Here is a 20828-nt window from a genome sequence, read left to right on the forward strand (position 1 = left end):
TCAGGATATAATTTAGGTTCGGGCAGGCATTGATTGCTATTTTTTTATTATGTATTAAAAATAAAAAATACATCCTGACATGAATGCAAGTATATATTAAATATTTATTCATGGACATGATGTTATAGTCTGGCACTTTATTACCTAGAATGAACGAGTATATTGATACATCTTGATCTGTACTTAACGTTGCAGATATACTCAGTTACAGTAGAATACGAGCGAGTTGAATATATTAGAGTTACAATTATAAGCATGCTCTGAAAGTTGTGATAGCACTCACTGGAAATCAATATAAACAGGTTCCTTCAAGTTGGCAGGTCTGACAGGTCCCATAGGCTGTCGATTGAGGTCGTCTATAAGCGTCGATAAGTGAGCCCAGTGTGCGAGGCATATGGGTACCATTCCATCAACCGGCGTGTGATCAGAATTAGTTCCAACATTTAAGTTCGCAAAGAAGATAATCTCTAATCCTTTATCGGCCCAACGATCGGCACATCGACCAGCTAGCGACTCGGTCATAATTTCGGACCGTGTTACTGGGGACGTTTCATCTAATACGCAAACCATCAACGATTCCTCAATCACCCTACAATTGAACACAACACGGTGCGAAAAGCATGTCTAGTATATTAATAAACCGAGCTATAGATAAAGGGGAAAAACGAAAGTAAATGTACTGTTGGTTAGTGTATAAAGCGACTATAATAGCATCTATTGCAGAATGCAGCAGTTTATCGAAAAAAAACTTTGCCAAGTTAATTTTAGGGGCTTATCATTATTGCAGTTAACGTAACGTAAGAACTGATTATCAATATTTTAGCTGTCTCGTTAATTAGCGATCCTAGCCCTTATAACTAAAATATAGGTACCCATACTTAAGTTTTTCTTCGTTTCCCTTTGAGAGGTCAATAAGGTGTTGCCTATCGGCTGCCCACTGTTCACGTTCTTGACAGGTGAGAGCTCCAACGCCTTTCCCCCGGGGCTGTGTCGAGCAGTACTTCTCAATCTTTTCTAGACCGATCGCAATTTCGGCTGCGGTAAGTGGTATTTTTTGGGAGTCACACATCTCTATCGAGAAAATGTGACCCCGACATAACACAATGACATTCGTTGGAGTGTCAAACTGCTCCGCTTCTGTGCGAAAGTAAACCCGAAGGTCGTCCATTTCCTAAAAAACAAAAAATATATTTAGTGTTAAGTCTTCGCAAATACGTATAATCTTTATTGTGCATGGGAAAATATAGTCACTTGCGTCAGGTTTATTACTGTGTGGACCTAACTTTCAAAATAACAATAGAGATAAATTCAGATTGTCTAGCTAGTACCAGAATAGGCCCATAACGTTTTAAACATTTTTTAAGCATTTAGTAATAAGAAATTATTTCCGGTTGCTTTGACGTCAGTTATTCAGCCAGTTATAACGACAGCTGAGCTGGACAGTCTTTATCGAAATGTTCGGGTCTGCAGAACCCAATATATAAATTAAGAGACACTAGCAAATCGTCAAAAGAGAATACCGTTCTTATGCCAGCATTGTTGCCAGGATATTGACTGTTGCAGAAAATATAGAAGTAGTCTGCCTGACCAAAATGACCAGAAAAGACCACTTTTTGAGTGATTGCCTTAGAATTGATCTTTGTCGGCTCGAGAGAATCCAATGGGTTCCCGGTAATTTCCTAGGTCACCAAAGTAGACGTTATTCACGTATTCACGTAAAGTGCCGCCAGTCCGACAGCATTTAATTAACCAGGTTAACTTTCAATAACCAGATTTAGTGCGGCGAACCGTTAGAATCCACAGTCATCCTTAGGAATTCATAATTGGATCTTCCGAAATTTGAATCTATGAGCTTCAGTCTCGAATTAAACTCGGATCTCGTTTTACGTGTGCCCTTTGCGCCAAAGTAGACATCAGTGTATATTTATAAGTTGTGTTTATCGCCAGTTTACAAAAGTACGTATTTTTGTCCCTACATAACAAATTATACAGCAGCTTCTTTTGCTTACCATTTTTTGTGTAGCCATCGCATCTTAGAACCCCTCGATAGTTTTCGTCAAATAATCGAATATATTAATAAAATAGTTTAAATCGCTTGGCCTACCGAAGTTTGAAAATAAACGGGTCGCTGAGCGTATGTTCGGCACACGAACTTTTTAGTTGACCTATAATAACTAGCATCTTACTACAAATGATTGTTCTAAACCTCGTAAGAAGTCGCCCTTGAGTATTGTACTTGTGTTACTGGCGTGCATGATTGTAAGTTAAATCTAATTTACTTGTCTTATTAGCACAATTCCTGGCGCTGATGAAATTGCTTACAAAATCAACTTTTTTTTTCTGAAGCAACTCACGTGTTCGCCCCCTGTAGACAGAGATCATAACGTAAAATTAATGCACTGCGAATTTCTGAAAATAGTGTGCTAGTCCGCCGGACCATAAAAAAAAACTCGTAAACGTAAAGTTTAATAAAACCGCTTCACGACAGGGTTTGCCAATCGTAGCCAGTAAATGTTTATGCTGAGAAGGAAAATCGAGCAGAAGGATTTCGAGGTGGGTTTATTGTTGTATAGTTTTAGGTCTCAAGTCCTTATCACTCGTAAATCAGGTGTAAGTCCTGTGGACCATCAAACATGCCATTTATCATAGATCCAGATGTATTATTTTCATTTGCGGGTGAAACTTTTTGCGTTACTAGTTTCTGTCTAGAAAGCATGATTGGTTGATGCGTACTAGACAATTAGACAACTGACCTTATAGATGGCAAGGTGTCATTACTGCTTTATAATAATAACTATAATATGTATTAAATACAGCTAACAAATGAACCTGCCAATAGCTACTATTATTGTGGTTTGTCGGGCGTAAAATGCTGTTAAAGCAACTGATCGAATACCGTTTATGTCCGTGTAAATCCGATAAGTGGTGATCTGATATCTGCTGGCAAAAATATTTGATAAACTCATCACTTCTATATTTTAGGCCAATCATAAAAGTTTAGATGATGAGTTTTTCATGATAAGGAAAAAGCCGTTTTAATCTTAAAAAATATTCCTATGTAATTAAAATTTTGTTATGATGCATCCCAGTTGACAATTGAATTCGACTAATTCTGCACAGATGAGCAAAAGTTTATTATAAAAATCGGCTGCTCATTTTTTCAGTGTATCTATTAACGTGCACAAAAGCGAAATTAGCTTCGGCAGATTCAGGCAGCTGTCGTAATTTTATCTTACGTTGCTCTTTTCATAACATTACCGACCTGCTGAGGAACCCTGACGGTGTTAAATGCCCTGCGAAATTGTTCCATACTCCAGGGTATGTTTCGAAAATTCTGCTGCTTAAGCTTCTCCGTTCGAATGAGATGCCAAAATCCCATGTAATGGAACAGGCCTTTGGCGGCGTATTCCCACCTTGGACCAGGGTATCGGCGAGCGAATTCGAACAAGCCAAACGTGCCCGCCATATTGCATTGCGGTATAAGAGGAACTCGGCTGCGAAGATACGCTACGTCACGCCACCACGTATCAAGCCAATTGCGCTCTTCCTTGGCACGTTCGAGTAACAAGTTTTGGAGATGAGCGCCTTGTCCTGTAAATATAAAAAGAAATTTCGAAATAATTCGATTTCAACTTGATTGTACCCAGGCGTAATGACACATCTAATGACAATAAAAGTGCAGAATAAAATGTTCTTGTGGATAGGGTCCTTATTAGGATAAACGACATAGTTTTACATTAGACCCAGCACGGCCATTTCTCTTAAAAAACTGCGCTTCAGTAGGTGTCATGTTCTGGTGGCGTCATCGATCACATGATCGATAATTAACCTGAGCCGATAATTAAATTGCACATTAGATAAACTTCACGAAGGTCGCCCTATGATAATCTCTAACTAGTACTATCAGAAAACTTTAAGCTGCCGACAGCCTTGAACATCGAAAATGTTCATTGAGTCAAGATTTGCTCAACTCCACAACATATTGTACAACGTAACTAGTTATCTTTTCCTGAGTAAGAAGTTATCGTACAGAATCCGCATCGTTAATGGTGCACAATGAACGATAATGATCGTTTGTAGGATTCTGCCATTGTACTAGCTAAAACATCTTCGAAAGCGTAGTATTTCTTATCCTATTAGATCCGAGTAGGTCAAAAAATATAACCTTCGTTGAATCAGTCTGTTTGTTCTGTCCTTCCTCTCGATTCTATCGTATAGCCAGAGTCGACAAAGAGAGCCACTCGCGTACTGCTTCCTACAAAATCAAGACCATAGCTTCGCATGCGACCATTTAAATCAGAAAGCAAGCTGCACCGCCCCCTAATTCACTAATACGCATCAATAACATGCAATATGATGAAATAGGACCGATTCAGTTCAACGGCAAGCTGTTGAGTTAAAAAGACGTACAACGACCACAGATATAGCTGCATGTTGTTGATATGCTGTGCGCGAATTAGACCCACCTTTGGCAAAGCGCTGGCAGATGCGTTTTGTGTTCTCAAATTCCTCGGGGGTTGTGTGCGGTAAAACTGAATCCAGGTACCTTTCAAGGGTTCTTTCGAGATCGGGGACCAGCAGCGACGGTAGGTCTTCATCCCTATCAAACGTTCGCTTTCCATCGGTGCTAACATAAAGACGTTCCCGCTCCCGAGCCAATGAGTCAGCTAATTTGGAACTCTGAAATTGGCAAAGTACTATTGTCGTTATTTTATTACTGCAGAAAATATTGCTTTGAATAAAATGGCGGATTTCTCTGACGATCTAAAGACGTCAATGTGTATCATAAATAAATGAGTAATTCTTGTTAAACGCTGGCTGAGTCTTCGTCAGGATGAACTGATAATGTGCGACCAGGCTGAACGAAGCGACCCGTTTCAAGCAACAGATCGCGGCAATGCCGAATGTTAAGCTCGAAACATTTTAATATTCAATGCTATATTAAACTGATGTTCCAGTTAACTGGAACTTATAACGTATGATTCTAATTAATTTTTCAAATGGCCTACCTACTGGAGCGCTATAAAAACAGCAGAAAGCGACAAATCAAAATAAAGCTAAATTCACTATCGCATCAGAAATATAACTTGAATAATTCACAGCACTGCCTGGATAATGTTAATAATTAAACTTTAGTATAATATTATTATATTACAACAGAGTTCTCCTTTCTATTAATTGCCCCGAAGGATCACGATATGTAACTACTAATTGCCACTTTAAAATAGAAAAAAATTTGGCTGGGTGTTAATTTCGCTCGCCATTATACATACGCTATCTCCTATAAAGTTGTCAGTGACATGCTTTCACCGTTGATTTACACATACGCAACCTCCAACAAGGCAGAGCTTGGACAGACGTCGTAACTGCTATTAACAACTTAATGGAAACACACAATGAACACATCCAGCTAGTAGAGGCCTATTTGTCTAACTGTCGGCGTCAAACCTAACCACAATCGGCGCAGAGCCACCGACCTTAGGCCTACAGTTTGCCCCTTTCATAATAAATAGAAAGGTCAGATGCCCAGTTTATTACCCTATCGTGTTCATATATATCTAAACTATAGATTATATATAATAACTAAAGGTGCGTTTCCATTAGTACGCTCCTCCACCGTCTTTTAAACTTAACTATACATGAAACGAGTTTTCGATGTTCTTTATGATAGGTAAACTCAGTGGTTTGGAATCGGACCTTGTATAAAATTGTTCCGTCCTTCTAAACGAGTAGCGTTTGTGTGCTTGCATACAAATATGACTACATTATTACACCAGTGATTATGAAATCGATTTCGCAGACGGTCGTAGCGGTTTTGTAGCTTACTGAAAGGTTGGTTCTATTTGCCGAGGCTTCTTTGATAAGCTCTGATTCCAATAAATATTCGTGATCATTCCATATCGACTAGTCGGAGACATCTGGCAAACTGATGGTGCCCCCACCCACCCACCTTCCAGTAATCATTATCGCCAGGAGCAGATTGCGGGTTCTCATATTTAGCAATATGGCAAGCTGGAGATGAACAGTCATGAAACTCTACCAATCGATTGCCCCAAAGTATTACTCGGCGTAGCAGAACCGCATTAAAGCTCAATTATATAGGGGGCTCGAAGGCCACTCATTGACAGTTCTGCATAATTGCACGAATACTGCCCAGTAAAACAATGCACTGGTCTTTAAGCTTTTTAAAAGCGAATTCGAAAATATCGGACTGTAAGATCTGGATCCACAGCATGATCATTGACCTAACACTGTCATCTCTAATCGTACATTCTCCCGTTATCTATCATTTCCATTCTAAATTTGCGTTGATATAGTATCAAAATCTGTGTTAGTCTAATGAAACAAAGAGGAATTTCGTCGCGTATCATAAGTCAATATCAGCCAAATACCATGTTATATGCTACAGATATGTATAAAAGCTAAGCTGTCCAAGTTTACTAGTCCTCTATATATATATATATATATAACCAGCCGGTATCAATTACTCGCATTTCAATAAACAACCACCTTTCTCTAATACCTTCAGCTACAATTGGCGCCAAAATACGAAAACGTTGAGGACGTACGCTCGGTACCCTGCTTTTCGCCAGTTGTTACCGCCTAGGTAAAATTCGCTTAATTTTCTGTAAGTATCATTCATCTACACATCGCCCTTCTGCAAGTGCAAGGTCTCGTTCTCATAACAATCGCTTCGTGACGCTATTATTACGGGCAGTGCCAGCCTATGGTATCTTTCAGTGATGAATGCCTTGTGAACAATACAGTCGCGGCCGCAACGATAGCCACCGAACAAATGTAAGGTACTTACGTCGGCTCCGAAAAGCATTTATGTATCGGAACTCAAGTTAATTTTAGACATTACGTGCTGCCTTATGCTTCACAAAATAGTTTTGAACTGCGTCGTTTCTTGTTCATGCCCAGCTAAAGAGCGGGATCTGGGCTACAAATAAATGTATAACAACAAAACTGCGCTTATTCAAAAAATATCATACGCGCCATAAAAAAGCGATTTGCGTTGCACTTCGTGTAGTACATTTCTCCAGTACGTTATATTTTACGACAAGTTGAAAGGTTTGCTTAAACCTAATTATATAATCTAAATTCAATATAGATGTAGTATATATGTGTTTACAGGCCCGGTATACTGTAACACGATCTTAACCATCTAAGCAAGTGAATACCTAGGGAGTATTTCAAAACCTATTACGGGGCTTTAGTTTTCTATACGCTTCCTCGATTTAAAAGTACGTCCAACGTAGTCAATCAATATTAACAGCGAGGTCATTTTTCGAATAACACATTTGAAGGACTGTCTACAATTCAGAGGATCTATTACGCTATAGTCCGTGAAACCAACGATGATAATAAACACTGACACTGCTTAATAATTAAAATATGTTTCATGCAAAAGATGACGCTGTTTTCCTGTTTTAGTTAGCTATATGGCTGTCATTCTCGTAAACAGGTGTGAATAGAGTGGTTAAGTAACAGATTTAGTAAATCATATTTCCGCTAAAACCTGCCAATTCTTTCTGCATAATAGGAGATGGACAATGGAACTATTTAGTGGTATACAGGTCGACAATCGTATAAAACCTGAAAGTGAATAGGCGTAGCATTTCATATTCAATCAGATCAAGAAGTTCTGATTAGAATAAGAACCTAATTCGATGTTGTAACAATCACCGTTCTACCAATTTTTTACGATAACATTATTGAAACATATTTTTTCTTACTTCACATGTCTTCAATCTAGCAAATTATTCATTATAGTTATAAATTTCACAACTGTCAATGTTTTGCATTAGGGTATATGCATTTTTAAAGTTATTTCAGCTCCTAAGTTACTGCTGTGAACTCGCAAAGACGACTTTGCGTCTTTTATTCCGCGCCAGTGCAAGCAAATTTCATCTGCAGCAAATGCTAACAACCCTGAACAATTATACTGTCATGCTTGGTCCTACAACGGACCAAGCCAGGACAGAGTTGCTCAGAAATGGGGAAAGGCTTACTGACAATGATCCGATTTGGTCGAAGTTGACAATTTGAAAATTGCCAACCTGTTGAGGTACACCTGTTTCAGGCCAACGACAACAGGGATGCCCTTTACCGGCCATCCAGCGAAGAGAGAAAAGTAACCATTACAGCTATTACGGTTGAAAATAAGCAGAACCAATTAGTCGAAACAGCGGCTAGGCTGTTCACTTTGAAGGCTGCTTCGACTGCCGCATTCGGTATCCCGATTCTTTAGGAAGAACTAAGTGTCTGGGACCTACTACATATTGCATACTTACACAAACCGAGTCATATGATTCAAACTCAAGGTCAAAAAATCAAATGTACGGAAACAGAGTCATGCCGGAAATCTCTGAATCGGGCGAATTGAAACTGAAACATAATGACAGAAAAATTGGCAAATGCACCGCATTTACATTGATAATTTGTAATTTGGTATTTTCGGCACATGATGTTACACGATATTGCTTGGGGAAATAACTGTTCCCAATTGCAATTTGGCATCCTTTCTTACGCTAGCAGTACGTTTTTCTTAAGTTTCCTTTTTAGTTCAATAAACAAGCTTCAAGACATATTTCCATTGGAGAAGATTTGAAGAAAGTGGTAAGCATAGATATTCTAAATATACTCTACCTGTGGTTGGATCTTCATTGGCTCATTATACTGTTACTGTATAAAATACGTTCTTGAGTTATACCACCTTAGTACGAAATCACCATCACTCTAAATTAATCACTTTTTCCGCTGGTCTGTCCAGTAACTAGTGAAGTCCGTTGCCAAGGGCTAAAAACGAGCACCTGACTAATGTTCAGTCATTGTCATTTAAGACCCCTGTAGGACAGCATGGTCTCAACAATTTGCTGTCGTGCCCATTCCAGACTCTTGTCTCGCTAAAAAAAGAAAGAGGAAGGCAAAAATCCCGCTATGCGTCAACTAAACACTTGCTTCGTTTAAAAGTATGATAATGTCTACGCAGCGATAACAGCTCCTTGAGTAAAAGAAGTCGGCATACAGGAATGAGACCTTTAGCGGGCTTGCAATAGTCGATATGAGACTGGACTTTGAAGGGTCAGAGGTCGGCGAGTCGTGCAGAGGGTTCGCCAAAGTCTGTGCCACGTAGATGGCGCATCTGCAAAGCAGCAGAAACCCTTTCTTTAAAGGAAGTAAATACATAAAGATAAGGCACAGCACGAAAAACGAATCGTTCACAGTTGAATCAATGAGCAAATAAAAGTAGAGGATAACCAAGGTTTACTTTGCGAACATATAGAATTAGAGGTCTGTTATATCGAGGTCCTTATGTCAACCTATTAATCCTTTCGCAGTTTTATTTCGTCTTAGATATCCTATTGTAGACTCGTTTCATGTAACTGGGACAAGACAGTTAAATTCATTGAGCTAACAATATAAAACTCATTGGTAAATGTCTACAGCGGTAGTCACCAAAGATGAAGGTACTGCCATGCATTCTTGCGCATAAAAAACAAACAACTTTTTTTATCGATGTCTATCAAAGTTTAGCAGTTAAGATATATTGGCAGTCGTGTCTAAAGCGACATAGCTTTTGTTTATTTTTAGGTTTCTTGATAATACTGTTATATATATATATATATATATATATGTTATAAATATGGAAGTCGATTGTAGATGTTAGGTATTTGAAATGTAAAAAAAACGGTTGAGTCACAGCAGAACAGTGCAATATGTAGAAATGTAGATGTATGTACATCTAAAAACGATATAGAAAAATTGTAAATATCACGAAATGTATGGCTGTCTACAAGATACGGACACATAGCTGGGTATAAACCTATAATCCCGGCTTTCGAATGGCTCATAACAGCAATATTAAGGATGTTAACAAACAATGATGCTTGCAGGTTTAAAGATAACGGTACTGGGTATTTTTTTTCGCTATCGATAACTTGGGTTGCGTCTAGAGAACACAGCCACCATAGCGGTTTGGTTCACCGAATAGAGACGAAGCTAATACGTGCGATTAGTTTTTACATTCGATTAATAACGAAGCTTTAGAACTGGTAGATATTTTTTAATGCACTTGCATTAGTTAAAAAAACATATAATCAACACACAACGGAGAACACAGTTGAGTCTTAGATTTATGCGGTTGTGCGCCTCAATTCCAGTGGCCGCCTTTTGAAAAACTTACGACGCATGAGCTTCGTGATTCTTACCAAAATTGCTATGTCAAAACACAATATTCAGAAGGAAGAATCGTGTTTATTTAACCAATAACGGCAAATTAACACTTTTAATCCATGAAAAATTATAGAAATGACATTATACTAATTTTTGCAACGCAGTTTCGCTAATTATCTCACTAAGCAATGTCAAAAACCTGGCAGTAATTTCTTCTATTTTTCTGTTCAGAAGGCTTTTTAACTTTTAGAGAAAATAGTCTACTGTGAAAATATTACAATGAGAAAAACACCTGGCATTGAGCAGCTTTAGAAGTCTTTGGAGCTTGTCCAAGAACGCGCTTTCATTGGTAGTAAGTCTTCTGATAAAGATGCTGTGGCTTGAAAGGGTGTTATTTTGTATTCGTGTTTGGGTTTTTAAATTTAATCTGCAAAAACGTATACAAACCTATGATTAGAAGAAGATAAGTTTATAATGCGTTTTCTAGCCGTTCGTTTTGAATAATTTGGCATTCGCTTCACAGGTATAACGAACCTTGCCATTAAGACGCGTTGGAATTGGCAAGCTGATCAGAATTTCAACGCAATAGCCTACGCCGTTTTAAAACGTAACTTTCAAATTATCCTTGAGCAATAGTAACTGCGGTGACATTAACGATCGGTATAATCAACTCAAGTCTGTCTATAGTTTAGGGTTTTTCGTACACACAGACAGCCCCTTAAATATAGCTCCATGTGTCCTATTTGCACGTTACGGAGGGCTTAACCGATATAGAACCAAGATCAAAATACAGTAGTATCTGTGCACCGACCGAGGCTTCTGAAATGATGTCCTTGTTGCTCAACTTTATCTTTTTACAGTTAACTTCATGGTAATTATTTCAGGCTAGCAAACGTCACAGATAGCCAAGGACAGGCGTGGTTACGTTGTCTGCGCACCGATGTCCTGATCTCAGCTGTGTTGTTCTCTTATTAAACATGAGGCACGTATGATTATACTAAAAATAATGCTGCCCTAATTAAATTTACAACTTAACTATACATATCTCTAGTACTTGAGGTACAAGTAACGGTGGTTAGAACTTAATGCAGGCTGAAGTCTTAACATTTAACCATCGCCTATGCAAAAGGGAGAACTTAATACTGATATTAATAACATGGGTGGTCATTAATTATTTTAGCGGTTAAGTGAGTCTGAAGCATGGAGATCCCACTATCTCACAGAAGCGAACACGAAACACCTGTGTCCAGCATGCCCGTATTAGAATAGTTTACGAGACTAATGCTGGCGATGCTTCTGCCCCTGGTCCTGTACGACTGTGCAACAGTGGTGTCCTTAACTAATTCTGTCGACGTTTGATTTCAAATTGTGACAATTTAACAAGTAGCAGAGATCGTCGCATATGACCTATCGAGCAGTCCAAAGGAGAATGAAGCCGTCTAACAAGCGTCTAATATTTCAAAAAACCTTTCAGTAAAACGCCATGCAAGTGACACCAATCACGCAGTCAACCGATCAAGAAATTCTACGTATGTACTGAAAGGCTGAATTGTATGGCAACACTGTCGGTAGCACTTACGAGTTCGAGAAACCGAAAATACGATTATTCCGGAACTGTGCAAAAAAGTAGCATCTGGCGAGCATTTTTTTGCTACAGAACTAGTGAATTAGACATTCAGTATACAGATATGTTAGATGGGAGGGCTGCATATTTTTTTATTCGATTTTGCTATGCAGGTAACGATCGGTCGCATTTGGTTAATAAGCTCAAGGTTTTGATTTGAACAGTGATATCTTCATAATGACTTTGATAATGCTTTTACTCTTCGTAATAAGGTTGTCTTAGCCACTGCTAAAATGATCGAATACTAGAAGTGAAATCAAATCTTCAAAGATATTTTTCTTTACTTAAAATTGTTTTCTAACATATTCCTATGGAATTTTTCACCTAATCACTAGCACGATATTTTCTACTTCCGAGTTATTTAGACCAGCTGATACCTTTGTCTTTAAATTTCATAAGCCATCATTCACTTGAGAAGAAACTACCAACCCTACATACTATAGAAGTTTGAGGATAAATCTAAGAGTAGTCTTCGGGTGTCAGGGCTATTAGTTTAATAAACAAAAAACTAGCGAACGTGATAATATTCTAGATTCCGACACGTATAGAGAAACAAAGGCGTAGAGGCACAGTTATCTTTGTGCTTGAGTCAAGTAATTTGTCTAGTGACAACCACATTTAACTGCAAACGTTCTGGCTCACGTCGTGGCAAACACGCACAATTCTCTTTTAAATTATTTTTTAAGCACAAGTGAGTTTTGTTCGTTATCCCCTAGAGTACCGCCCAAATAGACAAAATTACTCAGTTTGTAAAGACTAACTACTAAGAAATATTGAGGTTTAACTTAAGGGGCTAAGCTACAAATAAATCATGTACTATCTAACAAGTTTTTAAAATGACAATTTGCTGAAATACGTCTAGATACGAGCATATCAGCCAGTGGATTCCTTAAAACGTTTAAATATTTAGGATGGTAAAAAAAAGTCCAAAAGACACAGATGAATCAAGGCACGAAAAGGCCGTGTTGGGTCTGAAGGAATGGTACGACAGGTCTTCGCGCCAACTGGAGCATAAAAAAAGTACAGACGCCTAAAGAAAATTACATTTCAACTTTCTTTTAATCATTAATTTTCTGTATGTCGTTTTGTTGCAGGGTTGTAATTTCATTTACAGTAACGCTTTGTCTCTCATAACAGTTACTTATAACATTTCATCCTAATAACAGCCAAAGTAATCGTAAAGGCCAAATCGGCCTATGGCCGGTTCTACCTTACATCACCAGGATCAATTTGGTTGCGTAGCTTAATGCAGGTCCAGTTTCTTTTAAGCAGTTTACTCGAATTTGCTGATTTAGCACCAGAGCTCATGGCGCCCCTCATTGTTTACCTACCGTTCAGTGTTGAGATGATCCCTCTTGCAATTTGGCTACCGAAAAGCAAGTCAGGGTTATTAAACTGTCCTAAATAAGGCCCAAAAAAGGCTCAGTCTAACAGATGTCATCAGCTATTTATAACGCGCATAAATACAGATCCATTATCTACTTTATTATAGTACAGCCACAGCATAAAAACGTTTTGATAGAGAAATACGCACAGAAAGCAAAACACTCTTTCCAGCAATAATCGTCCACGTTCTGAGCCGTACCGCTGCACCTTACTGGTAAGTTGTTGCACACATTAGTTTTTAATTCCCTGAAATGTCCATTTGTGGTTCGTTTGTAGGCAGTTACTTCAAGCCACTGAATTCAGATGCTACCCGATTTTAGACTCTTCTTTATAGGACACCCAGTCCTGTTACCAATAATGGGAGCTATATATACCGCGAAAGGACAGCGTTTTGCGCCTAATTAGGCAGCAGTATCGTTCCGGTTTTGATTGAAAAGATGGTGCGTTCACTCAATCGCCTGACTGTAAGAAAACGGTACCTGGATACCTGAAGAGATAGCTCGATGCCCCTTCGTAGGCAGCCAATTGCACTAAAAGATAATGCCGTGCTTATTTTAATGGTCGGCTCCGACCTGATTTTCAATACAATCACATACGCCTTGACGGTTGTGAAGACTGGCTATTGCGCCAGATGGTGTCACTGGTAACGGGTCGCAATAGCAGGCCGCGGTAACAAACTAGATTGTTACAGCACATCTCGAATGGTTTGGTTAAATAGCATTTATTGTTTATTCAAGGTAAACGAGCGAGTCAAGGGCGACATGGCAGTATTAGATTCCCGTCAACTTTAGTCTCGTATAGACTAACAAAGCTAATACACGTTTAGAAGATGTTACTTGACAGTTCGTTTAAGAAGCAAACATTCTCTGTAGTAGTTTATGTCGCATTTAACTGAATACTATACGGGTATGACCTCCGAATCACGGATTAAATCACAACGTTTACCTAATAAACGTGGTCGGCACTTCGGGTAACAATGCTGAAACTAATTGATATTATTTGTTAACCCCTCGTTTAGAGTTGCATAAGTAGGACGTGTAGGATGTCTAGTTGCATTTTTCCTGATGTTAAGAAACATTCCTTTTACAGTTTGTCCTACTTACGATGCCCCTGAATTAAGGTTCATTAAAGGCGCAGAGAAGCACACATCAGGTTTCACTAAAGAAACTGTTGGATGGCTGTTTATTGAGTACGAGAAACAAAATAATTATGTACATCTAACTGCTGTATACAACGTATCACAGTGCGTACCAGTTCCAGTGTACTCCATACAATGTGATGCATGACAAACGAAAAACGCACAGATGATTACAGAGTAGTAACAAATAAGCACAATGTATAAAATTCTATAAGCATTTATTTACGACAGGTACTGGCGAAGCTGTTTCAGGCCAATAGACGCGGCAAAAAAAAAACGAAAATAACCAACAATACCAGCAAATAATACGGTTTGTGAAAAAGTGTTTACGTGTAAAATTTAATAGAAACGTATCTTTCAACTTTGATTTTTGCCCTAAGGAAAATACCTGTATTTTAGTACATGTGAGTGAACGACCCATTACCTAAATGACTGACTAGAATGGCTTTAGCGTTGAATGTATTATCAGATCGTGGACTATAATATCAGAAAACGATAAGAATGCTTTAGGCTTTGCCTTGGTGAACGATTTGGTGAAGTTTACAGAAATGCTATCGTATACATTAATTGTTCACATGTGAGCTAAACGAATACGATAGTGGTGACTATATTCCTCCCGATTCTAACAGAATACAATGTGTCCATAATAGATCAACTGAGTTTAACCTTGGTTCTGAATGATATCTGAGCAATAACGAATAATCGAAGTTCAACGAAAAGATAGCGTATATCAATCTTAGACGGGCTATAGAATAAAGACGGGTTCAAAAGATAGGTTCAGAAGAATTTCGAAATGCCATCCGACATACGGCAGTATTTTTCTGTTTAAATTCTTTCAAAAGACTATAGAAACATGTCCGTGAAGTATTGTAAAAGACCATGACAGCAGCCGAAATCTTCAGCCTCAATTTAACACAGCCTTATATTTAGTGTGAAATGTCTGTTTTTACTCGATTTTACTGCTTTTTAGCGACCTAAAATGATCTGTATCGTATAACATCAGCCTTAACGATGCTTCAGTTATGACCACTAAAGTGTCTGCTGTAGGTTTCCAGTGCAATATTAATTAAAATATGCGACCTTGCCATGTATGGTGTTTTCTAAAAATTGTGGTGTTCGAAATACTCATAAAATGCTAAAGACAAACAAGATAATCTGACGGACGGTCCAAAAAAGCCAAATGGGCCATGAGCACAACCATGGTTACTAAAGAACTATTTACATTACTAGTTTGAGAGTGACAGATATCCATTGCTTCAAATATGACGCATTGTATTTTTGTCTGACTGCTATCACAACGACTACTACTTAAGGCTTACATACACACAATTCGACCCATCCAAAAGGAGTGATGAAAAGTTACAAAACAATAAATGGATTTCGACTGTAAAAGGTGAAAATGCATCGTATTTTTTAATTGCTTAACACATTGTTTTAGCGGCTTATTAGATCAATGCCAATTTTTTTGTGTTACGGACACAGAAAGTCGCAGATGGATTATTAGGAAATAAAACCGAACATAGATCGTTCTAGTTAAGATTTACTATGTGCCCACTAAATTTAGAGGAGTATGAGAATCAAATCCGGGCAGAAAAATACTTCGCTTCGTGCCGAAAGCAGCCAACCACCTGAAGTGGTTTTTCTGAAGTCCAGCCAATTTCTGAAGTAACAGACGTGAAACTCGAAAATTATTTGGCGCCTAAATCATGCATAAGATTATTTTTACATCTGGGCATTCCGTGCCTTGAAAAATATCACAAGTTTACACCTTTTACAGGATTCGCCAAATATATTTACGTTTTTAAGTCAGTTACAAAGAAAACGGGTTACGGAAATATCGTACATATGCACCGTATGCAAATCATATAACAATAATAAGCTGCCCTTTGAATTTCTATAAACTAACACGAGCGTAATCTCGTTCAAGTGTTTGGAGTTGAACAGTAGGCAAAATATTCAACGAAACTAAATAATAACGTTGTATTTGCCGTAATGTTTCCCATAGAGTTAAAAAAAATAACCTCATAAAGATAAGAACCCCACAATAAAAAATACCAAAATTTTCCATACTTTTTTGTGCATTGGTCTTTAAGAAAGATAATTTGCATTATGGTTTTACATAGTCGAAGAATAGATTTTTCAATGCAAAACCCGCGCTAAATCTCATTCAAAGGGTGCTCTGTTTTCTTAAGACAAGTGGCTCTTGTGGCGTTCCTGATGGGGGGTACCTTGGGATCAGTTTTCATCTTCGTACTTCCTTTGCATATCGCTAGCCTGGGGAGTAAACTGGAAATAATGCTGCGAGCAAGCTCAGTATATCACAAAAATAGATGATTCTTTAGTACAGCATTCGTTATTCTACCTAAAAGCCCCAAAGATAAATGTATAATGGCCGCTCTACATCACCTGCAAATCTCAGTTTTCATTCTGATGATGAGTCGATTTGCTGTTTACAATTGTGTGTGATCATCAAGGACTTGCCAACTAAAGATTCTCATTATTGTTCTTAATATGATGCAGACAACCGACAACGCCTTAGGATAGATAGAAATTTGACGGGAATATATGTAGCTTGACGAACCATTTTGTTTCGTAATTTCCAAGAGAGTTCTTTGTCAACAGGGAAAGTAATTTGCTGTTACAATCAAGTTTCATGAAGATAAGGCTCGTAGCTAACTAACAACTTAGTGTTGGATATTGATAAGAAACCAGCATTGAGCTGGCTAGATCAGTTGGCTAAATTTATCAAATGTATTATCAGTCCTTATAAGCTCGTTATATTCATGAAGAGTAATCCTATCGCAAAGGTTTAGAAGTTGAAGTGTAGATTCAAGAATAATACATGACATTATATTATGTGTGAACAAACTTATCTGAGAAGGAACATGAAAAATTCGTAAATACTAACTTCGTCTTTGACATTCTCTGTCCAATCCATTGCGTAGGTTTTGCTTGATTCCTTGAGGATTAACGTTTACCTTCTTGCTTATACTCTTAAGAATTATTATGGTGGAATTCCTGGATGAAATTAGACGTAGTTTACCAGTTCAATTACAAAAGCAATAATAGGCATCATGCGTCAAATTCGTTTGCTTATAAACATATATATATATGTAGCATAGGTCGCTTTCACTGACACGTAACTGGCCATATGTACTTGATGCACGCACTGCACGAATCGTCCTAGGTCAGATCGGAGCATATTTAATCTGATGTACCCTATACAACCAGACATGTGCTACTTGTTCGCCCATGATGGGGCTAGTGTCCACTCAAACACAAACAAAACTTTTCTATTTTCTTCTATAGTAGATCAACATAAATTATATTCTTTGCTCGCAATCACAGTTACATTTCATCGCTTGTCAAAGTGAAGCACAATGCTGTTGTAGAAAAGACAGAATTTACATTTGCTTCAACTTTCGTTTGAAAGTTGTTACGCATCCAACTGTACAGAGACAACAAGTGCTTTTATTCAACAGGCCTACGACGGCACAGGTGCCTCCATCGGAAGTGAAGGCTGCTAACCCGTCTGCAACAAAAGCACTACCCGAATTACAATGGGCTGTTTCTCTTACAAGTGCTGCCGTCAATTTCAGCTCACTGTCACCAGGCCGTTACCGCGCGCGAATATTCTGGTCTGACCTCCATCAGTCGAAAATCGACAGCGCCGCCTTTACTAGCATCGACATCGCTACGAATGGCCGACCATCTTTGCAGCCGCATCTGAAACACTGCAATGCAAAATAACCGTTCATTTCTGCTACAGCAGCGAGTTGCGCGATCACAGTGCCTCCGTGCGCATAAAATCGACAACACTCGCTCAGCGGGCGAGCAGTTCTTGACCATCATCCGCTAGTATAGTTGATACTACGACGACTAACGTCGTTTGAGGCGCTTGCGGTATTTCGGGTTCACCAGAACAGTTGCTCCGTACAATAGCGTGGCGTAGACAGTAAAGCGCTTCAATATATCCCAGTTGCTGCTCCTAATACACAGCGAACGAATTTGCTCGTCGTTGCAGTCGTCATTTTGTCTGAGTTGAGTCGAACGACAGTGCTGCCAGATATTAGTAACACCGACAAGCTCATACGCATGACAACAGTTATTATACATTTACATTTATTGAAACCTTGGTTGAGATGGATCAGGGGGTCACTGCTTCAACTCTTGCCAACGCTAAATAACTACACAATGTGTGTAAATAAAAAAAAAAAAAGAAAAAAAAAACATTCAATTTAGCGCACCTGCAATCTGGTACCGAGAAGACCAACATTCCAAGCCGCAATGCGTTAGTTGACGACTGGTTTGAAAAATGATTCTACGTATTCTTGATGGCGCCTGCCTTGCTTGTAAGCCTTAGACGTTGACTCGTTGGTGTTTGAATATCACAAAGCTGTGGGATTCGGATGAGTCGGATCCAAAACTGAGTTCAGCATTGCAGAATTCCCATTTCTTTATCCTGCTTGTCTTGTATTTCTTTTTATATGTATAACTATGTGATGATAACAACTGAACGGAATATATTTATATACCCTCACAAGGTTTGTTTGCTGAGCTCAGCTTAAATACCAATCAGCACAAGAACATAATGTAGTCAACTAAGAGCGGCATTGGAGTTTTTTTGATAATGGTCTTCTGTTTTCCGGTCAACAAAGATCGTTGAATTGCTTCACGAGACCCTATGCCAACGGCGACGGACTAACATAGATGTATTCAAGCCAAAAGATGCTTCAGTACAAACATTTTCTTAGTTTTCTGAAAGCTTATAACACACCCTTTATGACTTATCTTGTTTTCAATTAAGCACTCGATAATCATTAATTACTCGGAGACGTGAAGACGTCTGCATATAATCGATAGGTTGGCAAAAGAATAGAAGATAGTTTCGAGCCTTGGTACCTGATCCAGAAACATATATTTTAATGATGCAGTACAATACTTGACACTCCAATAACATCAAAAACCTTTTGATTGTACTAAACGTAATTTGTAAGTAAATCCACCACTTTTTTTATATATAAGCCTCATACGAAAACCTTTCATATAAAATTTATTTTTTACACATTGCTTAATTGTGAAGTTACTAAGTAGGGAAGGGCTCAGTGGATAACCGAGCTTCATGTTTGGAAGCGAAGGTACTATATATATATAAGCGAAGCTAGATAGAGTAGGGCACTTAGCTAAAAATTCTAAAATGAGAAATACGAAAGATATTAGAGCAGCATAGTGGATTGTGAATGATTATCCACGTGCTTTCACGTCGTAGGAAACTAACTTGATTGACTAAATATATCAAGTACGTCATAATACCATAATGTACTCTGCTTGACTTGTACTACATTACGTGTCACTAAGTCTAGGAAATTTTTTATGTGTAAAAGTTTGTTATTTGCATTCTTATATCTTCGCTTGTAGCTAAGTATAGTAGTCTCTATCCACTTTTCTCTGAAAGTAAATGCGTCAAATCGTGTCTTCACGCGAATATACTATACAGCTTTAGAGATATGTTTATTTAAATTTCTGCAATATAGGCCGTAATGCAATGATGTATTAATGCTAATAATCTCTTATTGTAGTTGCTACGGGCGGCTATTTTAAGCCAGGCGTCAAGCATATCATAAAATTAATTGACTGAGTTTGTTTTAGCAACATGAACGAACACAAAAACCTTTATATTTACAGTAGCTATTATTAGCCTTAAAAGAAAAAAAAGCCATTAAAAACATTTATCCTTTAATCATCTGATTTTAATGATTACTTTAACCTCTATGGATCCAGTCTATGTATTTACTTATATATATATATATATATATATATATATATATGTGAATGTGTCTTTCGACTCGCTTACATTTTGGATCTATCCATTGGTAAACATAGTCAACGCCAAGATACGATACAAATACAAGATACGATTAGAAAGCTTATATTTAGAAAACAATACATTACCCATTTTGATACGCAAGTTATCCTAAACTTTTAGGAAAACTTACGTATCAAAACTTTTTTCATAAACTTTTAATTTGTATTCTTCGCGCCGTAAACAAGTAATTACCTAAAAGTTGCGCGCCCGCTTTTGTTGGATACGAGGTAACGCAGCATACGAAGTTAAGCTGAAGCGTTTACGATCCAGATCAAAGCTCAACACAACTCAATCAAACCTCAAACAGAAATTTGTAACCGATTGTATTGTAACAAAGACTTACTTACTTGTGAGCCGTCCAGCATGACGTCATATTATGCGCGAGGGCTTTATTTACCTCATCTAAATAACCACAGAATTTTCACCGCACAAAAACAATGACAGTAGCAAATGTTCAGTTCTGTGTTCTTTTTCATTCGTTTGGCAGGTGGAGCTTTACCCTTTCCACACTGAGCACTATGAGCGGCATATTCCGTAAGATAGAGCGCGGAGTGTACGGATCTGCTAGTCGGCGAAAATTGATGATAGGCAACTGGTTAGTTAATTCGTTCACCTTGTTGTCGGCACCTATTTTT

General features: G+C 38.2%; 1 protein-coding gene across 4 annotated transcripts in view; it reads right to left on the reverse strand.

Moving 5' to 3' along the window:
* The window catches only part of CROT (Carnitine O-octanoyltransferase), a 22862-nt gene extending 2166 nt beyond the window's left edge, over positions 1-20696 (reverse strand). Inside the window, exons 1-6 of one of the 4 annotated variants that reach the window (XM_086985159.1) lie at positions 20541-20687; positions 8653-9148; positions 4467-4680; positions 3263-3591; positions 873-1171; positions 284-589 (exon numbers count right to left, since the gene is read on the reverse strand). In XM_086985159.1, coding sequence (XP_086841285.1) covers positions 284-589; positions 873-1171; positions 3263-3591; positions 4467-4680; positions 8653-8670 — 1166 coding nt within the window. In that variant the 5' untranslated portion in view covers positions 8671-9148; positions 20541-20687. Of the gene's footprint in view, positions 1-283; positions 590-872; positions 1172-3262; positions 3592-4466; positions 4681-8652; positions 9149-17235; positions 18029-20540 lie in introns of those variants that run through there. The other 3 variants (XM_022799983.2, XM_022799980.2, XM_086985158.1) reach the window with 3 other exon arrangements.
* Between the last annotated feature and the right edge of the window lie 132 nt (positions 20697-20828).

Source organism: Varroa destructor, unplaced genomic scaffold (genome assembly GCF_002443255.2).
Source record: "Varroa destructor unplaced genomic scaffold, Vdes_3.0 BEIS01000003.1, whole genome shotgun sequence".
In the NCBI taxonomy this organism is placed as follows: Eukaryota; Metazoa; Arthropoda; class Arachnida; order Mesostigmata; family Varroidae; genus Varroa; species Varroa destructor.